Source organism: Anomaloglossus baeobatrachus, chromosome 10, assembly GCF_048569485.1.
Source record: "Anomaloglossus baeobatrachus isolate aAnoBae1 chromosome 10, aAnoBae1.hap1, whole genome shotgun sequence".
NCBI classification, from domain to species: domain Eukaryota; kingdom Metazoa; phylum Chordata; class Amphibia; order Anura; family Aromobatidae; genus Anomaloglossus; species Anomaloglossus baeobatrachus.
Genome location: NC_134362.1, coordinates 54363314 through 54377564, shown reverse-complemented (window position 1 = coordinate 54377564; position 14251 = coordinate 54363314). Strand labels below are relative to the sequence as shown.

Below are 14251 nucleotides of genomic sequence, written 5' to 3'. Positions count from 1 at the left end.
GGTTTTATTCGGATTTTCATTGATTCATAGTTGGTTCTTTCCAGAAACAGAGTTGTATGGGGGAGACTAAATCCTAGTTGTTGGCTTATTTGTCTTGTCCTTTCATTCATGGATTTTAAATGTTTGTTTGGCTTATGTTTTTATAATAATTATTATTATTATTATTATTATTATTATTATTATTATTATTATTATTATTATTATTATTATTATTATTAGATCACCTCTTTCTCTTGTCATGTCATGTCTGGTGGTTACGTATATCCAGATTCTGCAGATATTTATGGGTTGGCATTGCCATTGATTGTTGTTGGGTTCTGCTGTAGTCACTGTTTGCTTATAGAAGTCTTTTTATTATTGGCCTTGATGTAACGGGATGACTTTATTTAACGAGTTTCTTACTTGCAGCAAACCCCTGTCCCCTGGCTGCATTTTGTTTAACCACGTACCTATACATCCTAGTTTGCCTCCCTCCCTTTAATGCGGGCTCACGTGCAGTTAACAGGCAGAGGTGGTTCACAAGAAGGGGAGGGAAAAACAGAAAATCGCCAGGTGGTAAAGGGGTTATTCAAGCAAACCACTGTGCTTTACTCACCATCCCCAGGTCCAGTGCTGAGTCTCCACCTGTGTTCGGTACTGTCTGCAGCGCTGGCGTCCTGCTGATGTTGTTTTTCTGCAGCACTGTTGACATGACATACAGTTAGGTCCAGAAATATTTGGACAGTGACACAAGTTTTATTTTAGCTGTTTACAAAAACATGTTCAGAAATACAATTATATATATAATATGGGCTGAAAGTGCACACTCCCAGCTGCAATATGAGAGTTTTCACATCCAAATCGGAGAAAGAGTTTAGGAATCATAGCTCTGTAATGCATAGCCTCCTCTTTTTCAAGGGACCAAAAGTAATTGGACAAGGGACTCTAAGGGCTGCAATTAACTCTGAAGGCGTCTCCCTCGTTAACCTGTAATCAATGAAGTAGTTAAAAGGTCTGGGGTTGATTACAGGTGTGTGGTTTTGCATTTGGAAGCTGTTGCTGTGACCAGACAACATGCGGTCTAAGGAACTCTCAATTGAGGTGAAGCAGAACATCCTGAGGCTGAAAAAAAAGAAAAAATCCATCAGAGAGATAGCAGACATGCTTGGAGTAGCAAAATCAACAGTCGGGTACATTCTGAGAAAAAAGGAATTGACTGGTGAGCTTGGGAACTCAAAAAGGCCTGGGCGTCCACGGATGACAACAGTGGTGGATGATCGCCGCATACTTTCTTTGGTGAAGAAGAACCCGTTCACAACATCAACTGAAGTCCAGAACACTCTCAGTGAAGTAGGTGTATCTGTCTCTAAGTCAACAGTAAAGAGAAGACTCCATGAAAGTAAATACAAAGCGTTCACATCTAGATGCAAACCATTCATCAATTCCAAAAATAGACAGGCCAGAGTTAAATTTGCTGAAAAACACCTCATGAAGCCAGCTCAGTTCTGGAAAAGTATTCTATGGACAGATGAGACAAAGATCAACCTGTACCAGAATGATGGGAAGAAAAAAGTTTGGAGAAGAAAGGGAACGGCACATGATCCAAGGCACACCACATCCTCTGTAAAACATGGTGGAGGCAACGTGATGGCATGGGCATGCATGGCTTTCAATGGCACTGGGTCACTTGTGTTTATTGATGACATAACAGCAGACAAGAGTAGCCGGATGAATTCTGAAGTGTACAGGGATATACTTTCAGCCCAGATTCAGCCAAATGCCGCAAAGTTGATCGGACGGCGCTTCATAGTACAGATGGACAATGACCCCAAGCATACAGCCAAAGCTACCCAGGAGTTCATGAGTGCAAAAAAGTGGAACATTCTGCAATGGCCAAGTCAATCACCAGATCTTAACCCAATTGAGCATGCATTTCACTTGCTCAAATCCAGACTTAAGACGGAAAGACCCACAAACAAGCAAGACCTGAAGGCTGCGGCTGTAAAGGCCTGGCAAAGCATTAAGAAGGAGGAAACCCAGCGTTTGGTGATGTCCATGGGTTCCAGACTTAAGGCAGTGATTGCCTCCAAAGGATTCGCAACAAAATATTGAAAATAAAAATATTTTGTTTGGGTTTGGTTTATTTGTCCAATTACTTTTGACCTCCTAAAATGTGGAGTGTTTGTAAAGAAATGTGACAATTCCTACAATTTCTATCAGATATTTTTGTTCAAACCTTCAAATTAAACGTTACAATCTGCACTTGAATTCTGTTGTAGAGGTTTCATTTCAAATCCAATGTGGTGGCATGCAGAGCCCAACTCGCGAAAATTGTGTCACTGTCCAAAGATTTCTGGACCTAACTGTAAGTGCTGCAGGCAATACCGGTCACTGGGAGCAGCAGTGAAGACTACGCTGGACCTGGGGAGGGTGAGTTTGCCCCAACTTGACAAACTGATGGAAGAAGCTCCACACTCCATGGAGAATAATTCCATTATGTCACTGTGTGGCGGCAGACGGGGGTTTGTACAGCTCCGCAGTTTGGAGCCGCAGGGACTTTGTCTCGCTCTTCAGCCGTCTTTTTGATTTTTATCTTCTATTTACGGAAACACCTGCCACTCGCTGTTTTCTACTTGTTTTTCATTACAGCCGTGGGCAATAAAATTGAAGAGCTCGGCGAAGCCCTGAAGAATCATTTCCATATTGAAGAATTTACATCTGTTTCTTTTCCAGCGCAGGTAAGTTTGTGCGGCTGCATCACCTGCCCGAATACAACCAGCGCCACATATTACTGCACCTAACACCACAATAAATACCCTCATCCGTGTGCACTGATCACATATCTTGGGTCAAGTTCACATCTGACTTTTCTTCCTTATATTTTTTTTCCTTGCCTTTAGGAGACAGTGACGGTGCTTGGACAGATCGGATGTGACAGTAATGGGAAGCTGAACGCCAAATCTGTTGTCCTTGAGGGCGATCGGGAGCATTCGTCAGGAATGCAGGTTCCCATGGACTTGTCAGAGTTAAAGGAATATTCACTGTTTCCTGGGCAGGTATGGATGAGCATTTCTTACAAAGCACATTTGTTACATTATTACAACTCCTTTTAGGCCAGGGGTCTCAAACTCGGCTGGGTGTATGGGCCGCACAGAGGAAAAAAATAATTTTTTTTTTACACTCCTTTGGACCACTGATTTTGAACATTTTTCACTTGTTTATTATAATAAATGTGCGGATTCTTTGTTTAAATATATATATAAAAAAAAAATGTGATGGGGAAAAAAGTCATGCCTCTTCTTTTTTTTTTTTTTTTTTTTTTTTCTTCGGCGCTCCATTGGGAGACCCAGACGATTGGGTGTATAGCACTGCCTCCGGAGGCCACACAAAGCATTACACTAAAAAGTGTAAGGCCCCTCCCCTTCTGGCTATACACCCCCCGTGGGATCACGGGCTGCTCAGTTTTCAAGCTTTGTGCGAAGGAGGTCAGACATCCACGCATAGCTCCACTGTTTAGTCAGCAGTAGCTGCTGACTATATCGGATGGAAAAAAAGAGGGCCCATACTAGGGCCCCCAGCATGCTCCCTTCTCACCCCATTCCTATTGGCGGTGTTTGTTAAGGTTGAGGTACCCATTGTGGGTACGGAGGCTGGAGCCCACATGCTGCTTTCCTTCCCCATCCCCCTGAGGGGCTCTGAGGAAGTGGGATCTTACCGGCCCCCAAGCCCTGAGGCCGGGCTCCATCCACAGACCCGTAGAACCTGCTGGATACGGAGCTGGGTACCGTTCAGGGACAAGGCCCTGCAACATTCAGGTACTCTGTGTCCCCGTATGGACAGGCCGCGCACACTCCAGACTTGCTGGGTGTGCTAGTGCGCCGGGGACAGTAGCGCTGTGCGCTGGGGTTACAGTCACTGCAGTTTCTCTGAGGGACTTTATGTGTTGGGGACTGACGCGCCGGCCGCCCCTGGAGCGGCGGCGCGGCTGAGACTTGTGGTGCGCCGGGGACTTAGCGCCGACCGTGCTTTTACGACGGCGGCGCTTATAAATCTAGTCCCCGGCTTTTGCGGCCTAGCTCCGCTTCGTTCCCGCCCCCACCCTGTCAATCAGGGCAAGGGAGAGACGCTGTACGATAGTCAGCGCCGAGGGCTGGAGTCTTATTTACATACTCCAGCCCTCTCACTGAGCACAGTGGGGCGCAGGTTTCCCGCACTTTGTCTGCACACGCCCAGGGCCCGCCCCTCTCCACAGGACGCCGGCAGCCATTCCTACATGCAGTCTGGCTGGAGAACGGACACAGGCTCTGGGAGACCCAGACAAGGGATTTCTGGCGACCACACACCCGCGTTAAGCGGGCGGTAAGCAGCACATTAGTGCTGGCCCCACTAGTGCCACAGTGTTATATTGGTGTATTTTTTTCTCTATACCATATATATATATATATTGCACTGTAAGGTCGCTTCTTGGCTGTATACCCTATATTGCTCTGAGGAGACGACAACATGTCATCCGCAAAACGCAAGGGTGCCAAGACACAGGCTGTATACGCTACTTGTGCCGCTTGTGGGGCTGATCTACCGGCAGGTTCCAATGACCCCCATTGTGTGCAATGTTCGGTCCCTGTGCCACTTCGTCAGCCGGAGTCTATGGTGGTAGTGGCCCAGGCAGAGTCACCGGTGAACCCTGTCCCGGTGACGGGGACAGAGTTTGCAGTTTTTGCTGACAAGATGTCTGTCACTATGACAAAAATCCTAGAGACCTTGCAGGCCAGGCCAGTTACTCAGACCATGGACACTGCTGCGTCAATGTTCCCCGGTCCCCCTCAGTTGGAGTTAATCCGTGCTTCAAGGGGGTCCCAGGCATCTCAGCCTGACGGCTCTGATTCAGATGACAGTCCCAGGCAGCCTAAGCGAGCTCGCTGGGAGAGACCCTCCACGTCATCACGCGGATCAGGGTCTCAGCGAGAAGAGTCTCTGCATGATGAGACAGAGGAGGGTGATCAGGAGTCTAATCCTGAGACCGCTCTCAATCTGGATACTCCTGATGGTGACGCCATGGTAAATGACCTTATAGCGGCCATCAATAGACTGTTGGATATTTCTCCCCCAGCCCCTTCAGCAGAAGAGGCAGCTGCACAGCAGGAGAAGTTCCATTTCAGGTATCCCAAGCGTAAACTGAGTACTTTTCTGGACCACGCTGACTTCAGAGAATCAGTCCAGAAACACCATGCTTATCCAGACAAGCGTTTCTCCAAACGTCTTAAGGATACACGTTATCCCTTTCCCCCTGACGTGGTCAAACGCTGGACCCAGTGTCCAAAGGTGGATCCCCCAATCTCCAGGCTTGCGGCTAGATCCATAGTTGCAGTGGAGGATGGGGCTTCACTTAAGGATGCCAATGACAGACAGATGGACCTTTGGTTGAAATCTGTCTATGAAGCTATCGGCGCGTCGTTTGCTCCAGCATTCGCGGCCGTGTGGGCACTCCAAGCTATTTCAGCTGGTCTGGCACAGGTGGACTCTATCATACGTCCAGCAGTGCCGCAAGTGGAGTCCTTAACTTCGCAAATGTCTGCGTTTGCGACCTATGCTATCAACGCTGTCCTGGACTCTACGAGCCGTACCTCAATGGCGTCTGCCAACTCGGTGGTTTTGCGCAGAGCCTTGTGGTTAAAAGAATGGAAAGCGGATTCTGCTTCCAAAAAATGTTTAACCAGCTTGCCACTATCTGTAGACAGACTGTTTGGTGAGCAATTGGCTGAAATCATTAAACAATCCAAGGGTAAAGACTCCTCCTTACCCCAGCCCAGATCAAGCAAACCTCAACAAAGGAGGTGGCAGTCGAGGTTTCGGTCCTTTCGAGGCTCCGGCAAGGCCCAATTCTCCTCGTCCAAAGGGACTCAGAAGGAGCAAAGGGGCTCAGATTCCTGGCGGGCTCACTCACGCCCCAAGAAAGCAACCGGAGGAACCGCTTCCAAGGCGGCTGCCTCATGACTTTCGGCCTCCTCCCTCCGCATCCTCGGTCGGTGGCAGGCTCTCCCGCTTTTGCGTCATTTGGCTGCCACAGGTCAAGGACCGGTGGGTAACAGACATTTTGTCTCACGGGTACAGGATAGAGTTCAGTTCTCGTCCTCCGCCTCGGTTCTTCAGAACTTCCCCACATCCCGACCGAGCAGATGCTCTTCTGCAGGCGGTGGGCTCACTAAGAGCAGAAGGAGTGGTGATCCCTGTTCCTCTGCAGGAACAAGGGCAAGGTTTTTACTCCAATCTCTTCGTGGTTCCAAAAAAGGACGGCTCGTTCCGTCCTGTTCTGGACCTAAAGCTGCTCAACAAGCATGTGAACGCCAGGCGGTTCCGGATGGAATCCCTCCGCTCCGTCATTGCCTCAATGTCTCAAGGAGATTTCCTTGCATCAATAGACATCAAAGATGCTTATCTCCACGTGCCGATTGCTACAGAGCACCAACGTTTTCTACGTTTTGTGATAAGAGACGAACATCTCCAGTTCGTAGCTCTGCCATTTGGTCTGGCGACAGCCCCACGGGTTTTCACCAAGGTCATGGCGGCAGTGGTAGCAGTCTTGCACTCCCAGGGACACTCGGTGATCCCTTACTTGGACGATCTACTTGTCAAAGCACCCTCTCAAGAGGCATGCCAACACAGCCTGAATGTTGCGCTGGAGACTCTCCAGACTTTCGGGTGGATCATCAACTTTTCAAAGTCAAATCTGTCACCGACTCAATCACTAACGTATCTTGGCATGGAGTTTCATACTCTCTCAGCGATAGTGAAGCTTCCGCTGGACAAGCAGCGGTCACTACAGACAGGGGTACAGTCTCTCCTTCATGGTCAGTCGCACTCCTTAAGGCGCCTCATGCACTTCCTAGGGAAGATGGTGGCAGCAATGGAGGCAGTCCCGTTTGCACAGTTTCATCTGCGCCCACTTCAATGGGACATTCTCCGCCAATGGGACGGGAAGTCAACTTCCCTGGACAGGAAAGTCTCCCTTTCCCAGACTGCCAAGGACTCTCTGCAATGGTGGCTTCTTCCCACCTCATTATCACAGGGAAGATCATTCCTACCCCCATCCTGGGCAGTGGTCACGACAGACGCGAGTCTGTCAGGGTGGGGAGCAGTTTTTCTCCACCACAGGGCTCAAGGGACGTGGACTCAGCAGGAGTCCACCCTTCAGATCAATGTTCTGGAAATCAGGGCAGTGTATCTTGCCCTACTAGCCTTCCAGCAGTGGCTGGAAGGAAAGCAGATCCGAATTCAGTCGGACAACTCCACAGCGGTGGCATACATCAACCACCAAGGAGGGACACGCAGTCGGCAAGCCTTCCAGAAAGTCCGGCGGATTCTGTTGTGGGTGGAGGACAGAGCATCCACCATATCAGCGGTTCACATCCCGGGCGTAGAAAACTGGGAAGCAGACTTCCTCAGTCGCCAGGGTATGGACGCAGGGGAATGGTCCCTTCACCCGGACGTGTTTCAGGAAATCTGTCGCCGCTGGGGGGTGCCGGACGTCGACCTAATGGCGTCGCGGCACAACAACAAGGTCCCGACGTTCATGGCGCGGTCTCGCGATCAAAGAGCTCTGGCGGCAGACGCCTTAGTGCAAGATTGGTCGCAGTTCCGGCTCCCTTATGTGTTCCCACCTCTGGCACTCTTGCCCAGAGTGCTACGCAAGATCAGATCCGATTGCAGCCGCGTCATACTCGTCGCCCCAGACTGGCCGAGGAGGTCGTGGTACCCGGATCTGTGGCATCTCACGGTCGGCCAACCGTGGACACTACCAGACCGACCAGACTTACTGTCCCAAGGGCCGTTTTTCCATCGGAATTCTGCGGCCCTGAACCTGACTGTGTGGCCATTGAGTCCTGGATCCTAGCGTCTTCAGGATTATCCCAAGGAGTCGTTGCCACCATGAGACAGGCTAGGAAGTCCACTTCTGCTAAGATCTACCACAGAACGTGGAGGATTTTCTTATCCTGGTGCTCTGCACAAGGAGTATCCCCCTGGCCATTCGCGTTACCTACTTTTCTTTCCTTCCTGCAATCTGGGTTGGAAAAGGGCTTGTCGCTCGGCTCCCTTAAAGGGCAAGTCTCGGCACTATCCGTGTTTTTTCAGAAGCGTCTAGCACGACTTCCTCAGGTGCGCACGTTCCTGCAGGGGGTTTGTCATATCGTCCCTCCGTACAGGCGGCCGTTAGATCCATGGGATCTAAACAGGGTACTAGTTGCTCTCCAGAAGCCGCCCTTCGAGCCTCTGAGGGATGTTTCACTTTCTCGTCTCTCACAGAAAGTGGCCTTTCTAGTGGCGGTCACGTCTCTTCGGAGAGTGTCTGAGCTAGCAGCGCTGTCATCCAAGGCTCCCTTCCTGGTGTTCCACCAGGACAAGGTAGTGCTGCGCCCCATTCAGGAGTTTCTCCCTAAGGTGGTATCCTCTTTTCATCTTAATCAGGATATCTCCTTGCCTTCCTTTTGTCCTCATCCAGTTCTTCGGTATGAAAAGGATTTACATTTGTTAGATCTGGTGAGAGCACTCAGAATCTACATTTCCCGCACGGCGCCCCTGCGCCGCTCGGATGCACTCTTTGTCCTTGTCGCTGGTAAGCGCAAAGGGTCGCAGGCTTCCAAAGCCACCCTGGCTCGATGGATCAAAGAACCAATTCTTGAAGCCTACCGTTCTGCTGGGCTTCCGGTTCCATCAGGGCTGAAGGCCCACTCTACCAGAGCCGTGGGTGCGTCCTGGGCATTACGACACCAGGCTACGGCTCAACAGGTGTGCCAGGCAGCTACCTGGTCGAGTCTGCACACTTTCACCAAACATTATCAGGTGCATACCTATGCTTCGGCGGACGCCAGCCTAGGTAGAAGAGTCCTGCAGGCGGCAGTTACCTCCCCGTAGGGGAAGGCTGTCTTTGCAGCTCTAACATGAGGTATTTCTTTACCCACCCAGGGACTGCTTTTGGACGTCCCAATCGTCTGGGTCTCCCAATGGAGCGCCGAAGAAGAAGGGAATTTTGTTACTTACCGTAAATTCCTTTTCTTCTAGCTCCTATTGGGAGACCCAGCACCCGCCCTGTTGTCCTTCGGGATTGTTGGTTTTTTTCGGGTACACATGTTGTTCATGTTGAACGGTTTTCAGTTCTCCGATGTTACTTCGGAGTGAATTTGTTTAAACCAGTTATTGGCTTTCCTCCTTCTTGCTTTAGCACTAAAACTGAGCAGCCCGTGATCCCACGGGGGGTGTATAGCCAGAAGGGGAGGGGCCTTACACTTTTTAGTGTAATGCTTTGTGTGGCCTCCGGAGGCAGTGCTATACACCCAATCGTCTGGGTCTCCCAATAGGAGCTAGAAGAAAAGGAATTTACGGTAAGTAACAAAATTCCCTTCTTTACATTGTTTCCCTTTCTTGTAACTAATAGTGTTACAATTATCACTATATACAGTGCCTACAAGTAGTATTCAACCCCCTGCAGATTTAGCAGGTTTACACATTCGGAATTAACTTGGCATTGTGACATTTGGACTGTAGATCAGCCTGGAAGTGTGAAATGCACTGCAGCAAAAAAGAATGTTATTTCTTTTTTTATTTTTTTTTTAAATTGTGAAAAGTTTATTCAGAGGTCATTTATTATTCAACCCCTCAAACCACAAGAATTCTGTTTGGTTCCCCTAAAGTATTAAGAAGTATTTCCGGCACAAAGAACAATGAGCTTCACATGTTTGGATTAATTATCTCTTTTTCCAGCCTTTTCTGACTAATTAAGTCCCTCCCCAAACTTGTGAACAGCACTCATACTTGGTCAACATGGGAAAGACAAAAGGAGCATTCCAAGGCCATCAGAGACAAGATCGTGGAGGGTCACAAGGCTGGCAAGGGGTACAAAACCCTTTCCAAGGAGTTGGGCCTACCTGTCTCTACTGTTGGGAGCATCATCCGGAAGTGGAAGGCTTATGGAACTACGGTTAGCCTTCCACGGCCTGGACAGCCTTTGAAATTTTCCACCCATGCCGAGGCCAGGCTTGTCCGAAGAGTCAAGGCTAACCCAAGGACAACAAGGAAGCAGCTCCAGGAAGATCTCATGGCAATGGGGACATTGGTTTCAGTCAATACCATAAGTAACGTACTCCACCGCAATGGTCTCCGTTCCAGATGAGCCCGTAAGGTACCTTTTACTTTCAAAGCGTCATGTCAAGGCTCGTCTACAGTTTGCTCATGATCACTTGGAGGACTCTGAGACAGACTGGTTCAAGATTAAAGTCCACATGAGACACCCAAAGAACCTAGATAACTTGGAGAAGATCTGCATGGAGGAGTGGGCCAAGATAACTCCAGAGACCTGTGCCGGCCTGATCGGGTCTTATAAAAGACGATTATTAGCTGTAATTGCAAACAAGGGTTATTCCACAAAATATTAAACCTAGGGGTTGAATAATAATTGACCCACACTTTTATGTTGAAAATTTATTAAAATTTAACTGAGCAACATAACTTGTTGGTTTGTAAGATTTATGCATCTGTTAATAAATCCTGCTCTTGTTTGAAGTTTGCAGGCTCTAACTTATTTGCATCTTATCAAACCTGCTAAATCTGCAGGGGGTTGAAGACTTCTTGTAGGCACTGTAGAAATTTTGGCCAACATCTTTTCTTCAGCGCTCTATTGGGAGACCCAGACGATTGGGGTATAGCTACTGCCCTCCGGAGGCCACACAAAGCACTACACTAAAAAGTGCAAGGCCCCTCCCCTTCTGGCTATACCCCCCCGTGGTATCACGGGTTCTCCAGTTTTCAAGCTTTGTGCGAAGGAGGTCAGACATCCACGCATGGCTCCACAGATTTTAGTCAGCAGTAGCTGCTGACTATTTCGGATGGAAGAAAAGAGGGCCCATATAGGGCCCCCAGCATGCTCCCTTCTCACCCGTGGATGGTGTTGTAAGGTTGAGGTACCTATTGCTGGTACAGGGGCTGGAGCCCCACATGCTGTTTTCCTTCCACATCCCCTTGTAGGGCTCTGTGGAAGTGGGATCCTGCCGGCCTCTAAGCTCTGACGCCGGGCTCCATCCACAGACCCATAGAACCTGATGGATTCGGAGCATGAGTACAATCAGGGACATGGCCCTGCATCATACAGGTACTCTGTGTCCCCGGCAGGCACAGACGCACTCCGGGCTGGCTGGGTGTTGTAGTGCGCCGGGGACCGTAACGTGGGAGTTAGTGTCCCTACAGTTTACTGGGGGACTTTGTAGTGTGGGAACGCAGCGCCGACCCCCACTGGACCGGGCGGCGCTGCTGTGACTTGTGGTGCGCCGGGGACACGCCGACCGCGCTTTTACGGCGGCGGCGTTTATAAATCCAGTCCCCGGCTTTTGCGGCCTAGCTCCGCTTCGTTCCCGCCCCCACCCTGTCAATCAGGGTAGGGGAGAGACGCTGTTTCACCGCAGCGACGAGGGCTGGAGCCTGATTTACATGCTCCAGCCCTCTCACTAGGCACAGAGGGAAGCAGGCTTCCCGCTCTTAGTCAGGAACGCCCAGGGCCCGCCCCTCCTCCTCTCTCAGGACGCCGGCAGCCATTACATGCAGTCTGGCTGGAGGAAGGACGCAAGGCTCTGGGAGACCTGGACTAGGGGGCTTTTGGATACCACACACCCGCTCTTAAGCGGGCGGTAAGCGGCATTTCAGCTGGCCCCTCTAGTGCCTCACTGTGTATTGGTGTACTGTGTCACCAGATATATATATTTAGTGATTTCTTGCACTGTGAGGTCGCTTCCTGGCTGGATACCCCAGATCGCTCTGAGGAGGCAGCAACATGTCATCCACAAAACGCAAGGCTGCCAAGGCTAGGGCTGTGTACACTGCGTGTGCTGCATGTGGGGCTGCTCTACCAGCAGGTTCCAAAGACCCACATTGTGTGCAATGCTCATATCCGGTGCTGCTTCGCCAGCCGGAGTCCGGAGGGGTAGTGACCCAGGCTGAGACGCTTGTAAGTCCTGCCCCGGTGTCAGGGACAGACTTTGCAGCTTTTGCTGATGGAATGTCTGTGACTATGGCAAAAATCCTTGAAACTTTGCAATCCATGACTGGGGCTCAGTCTATGGACACGGCGAGGTCTCTGTCCTCTAATCCCCCTCAGTTGGAATTAGTCCAGACTGCAAGGGGGTCCCCGGCTTCCCAGGCTGAGTATTATGACTCAGATGATAGCCCCAGCCACCCTAAGCGAGCTCGCTGGGAAAGACCCTCAACGTCATCACACTGCTCAGGGTCTCAGCGCAATCAGTCGCCCTGTGATGCGTCTGAAGAGAGTGATCAGGAGTCTTATCCTGGAACCCCTCTCAATCTGGATACCCCGGATGGGGACGCCATGGTAAACGATCTTATCTCAGCCATCAATAGGCTGTTGGATATTTCTCCCCCAGCCCCTTCTGCAGAGGAGGCAGCTGCAGAGCAGGAGAAGTTTCGTTTCCTCTATCCCAAGCGTAAATTGAGTGCTTTCTTGGATCACTCTGACTTCAGAGAATCAATCCAGAAACACGACGCTCATCCAGAAAGGCGTTTCTCTAAACGTTCTAAGGATACACGTTTTCCTTTCCCCCCTGATGTGGTCAAGCGCTGGACCCAGTGTCCAAAAGTAGACCCCCCGATTTCCAAACTTGCAGCTAGATCCATAGTTGCAGTGGAGGATGGCGCTTCACTTAAGGATGCCAATGACAGACAGATGGACCTTTGGTTAAAATCTGTCTATGAAGCTATCGGCGCGTCGTTTGCTCCAGCATTCGCAGCCGTATGGGCACTCCAAGCTATTTCAGCTGGTTTAGCAAAAGTGGATGCTATCATACATCCAGCGGCGCCGCAAGTGGCGTCCCTTACCTCGCAGATGTCTGCGTTTGCGTCTTACGCTATCAATGCGGTCCTAGAATCTACCAGCCGCACCTCAATGGCGTCCGCCAATTCGGTAGTTTTGCGCAGAGCCTTGTGGTTAAAGGACTGGAAAGCAGATGCTGGTTCCAAAAAATGTTTAACCAGCTTGCCTTTATCTAGAGATAGACTGTTTGGCGAGCCATTGGCTGACATCATTAAACAGTCCAAGGGTAAAGACTCTTCCTTACCCCAGCCCAGATCAAACAAACCTCAGCAGAAAAAATGGCAGCAGAGGTTTCAGTCCTTTCGAGGTTCGGGCAAGACACAATTCTCCTCGTCCAAAGGGACTCAGAGGACGCAAAGAGTCTCAGATTCCTGGCGGGCTCACGCACGCCCCAAGAAAGCAAATGGTGGAACCGCTTCCAAAGCGGCTACCTCATGACTTCCAGCCCCCCCCCTCCGCATCTCCGGTTGGGGGCAGGCTCTCCCGCTTTTCCGACATTTGGATGTCACAGGTCAAAGACCGGTGGGTGACAAATATTTTGTCTCGCGGGTACAGAATCGAGTTCAGTTCTCGTCCTCCAGCTCGGTTCTTCAGAACCTCCCCGCATCCAGACCGAGCAGATGCCCTGCTGCAGGCGGTGGACTCCCTAAGAGCGGAAGGAGTAGTGGTTCCTGTACCGCCTCAGGAACAAGGGCGAGGGTTTTACTCCAATCTCTTTGTGGTTCCAAAAAAGGACGGCTCGTTCCGTCCTGTTCTGGATCTAAAGCTGCTCAACAAACATGTGCACGCCAGACGGTTCCGGATGGAAACCCTCCGCTCTGTCGTTGCCTCAATGTCTCAAGGAGACTTCCTTGCCTCAATAGACATCAAAGATGCTTATCTCCACGTGCCAATTGCTACAGAACATCAACGTTTTCTACGTTTTGTGATAGGAAACGACCATCTTCAGTTCGTAGCTCTGCCATTCGGTCTGGCGACAGCCCCCCGGGTCTTCACCAAGGTCATGGCGGCGGTGGTAGCAGTCTTGCACTCTCAGGGACACTCGGTGATCCCTTACCTGGACGATCTACTTGTCAAGGCACCCTCTCAAGAGGCATGCCAACTCAGTCTACATGCTACGCTGGAGACTCTACAGACGTTCGGATGGATCATCAACTTTCCAAAGTCGAATCTGTCACCGTCACAGTCGCTAAAGTATCTTGGCATGGAGTTTCATACTCGAGCAGCGAGAGTGAAGCTTCTGCTGAGCAAGCAGCGGTCCCTACAGACAGGGGTGCAATCCCTCCTTCAAGGCCAGTCGCACCCCTTACGGCGCCTCATGCACTTCCTCGGGAAGATGGTGGCAGCCATGGAAGCAGTTCCCTTTGCGCAGTTTCATCTGCGTCCACTTCAATGGGACATTCT

The 14251-nt window shown here is 50.3% G+C and overlaps 1 protein-coding gene across 2 annotated transcripts in view; it reads left to right on the top strand.

Moving 5' to 3' along the window:
* The window catches only part of POLA2 (DNA polymerase alpha 2, accessory subunit), a 180176-nt gene that overhangs the window by 41587 nt on the left and 124338 nt on the right, over positions 1 to 14251 (top strand). For both annotated transcript variants that reach the window (XM_075326171.1, XM_075326172.1), the window contains exons 8-9: positions 2629 to 2717; positions 2880 to 3035. In XM_075326171.1, coding sequence (XP_075182286.1) covers positions 2629 to 2717; positions 2880 to 3035 — 245 coding nt within the window. The remainder of the gene's footprint in view (positions 1 to 2628; positions 2718 to 2879; positions 3036 to 14251) is intronic.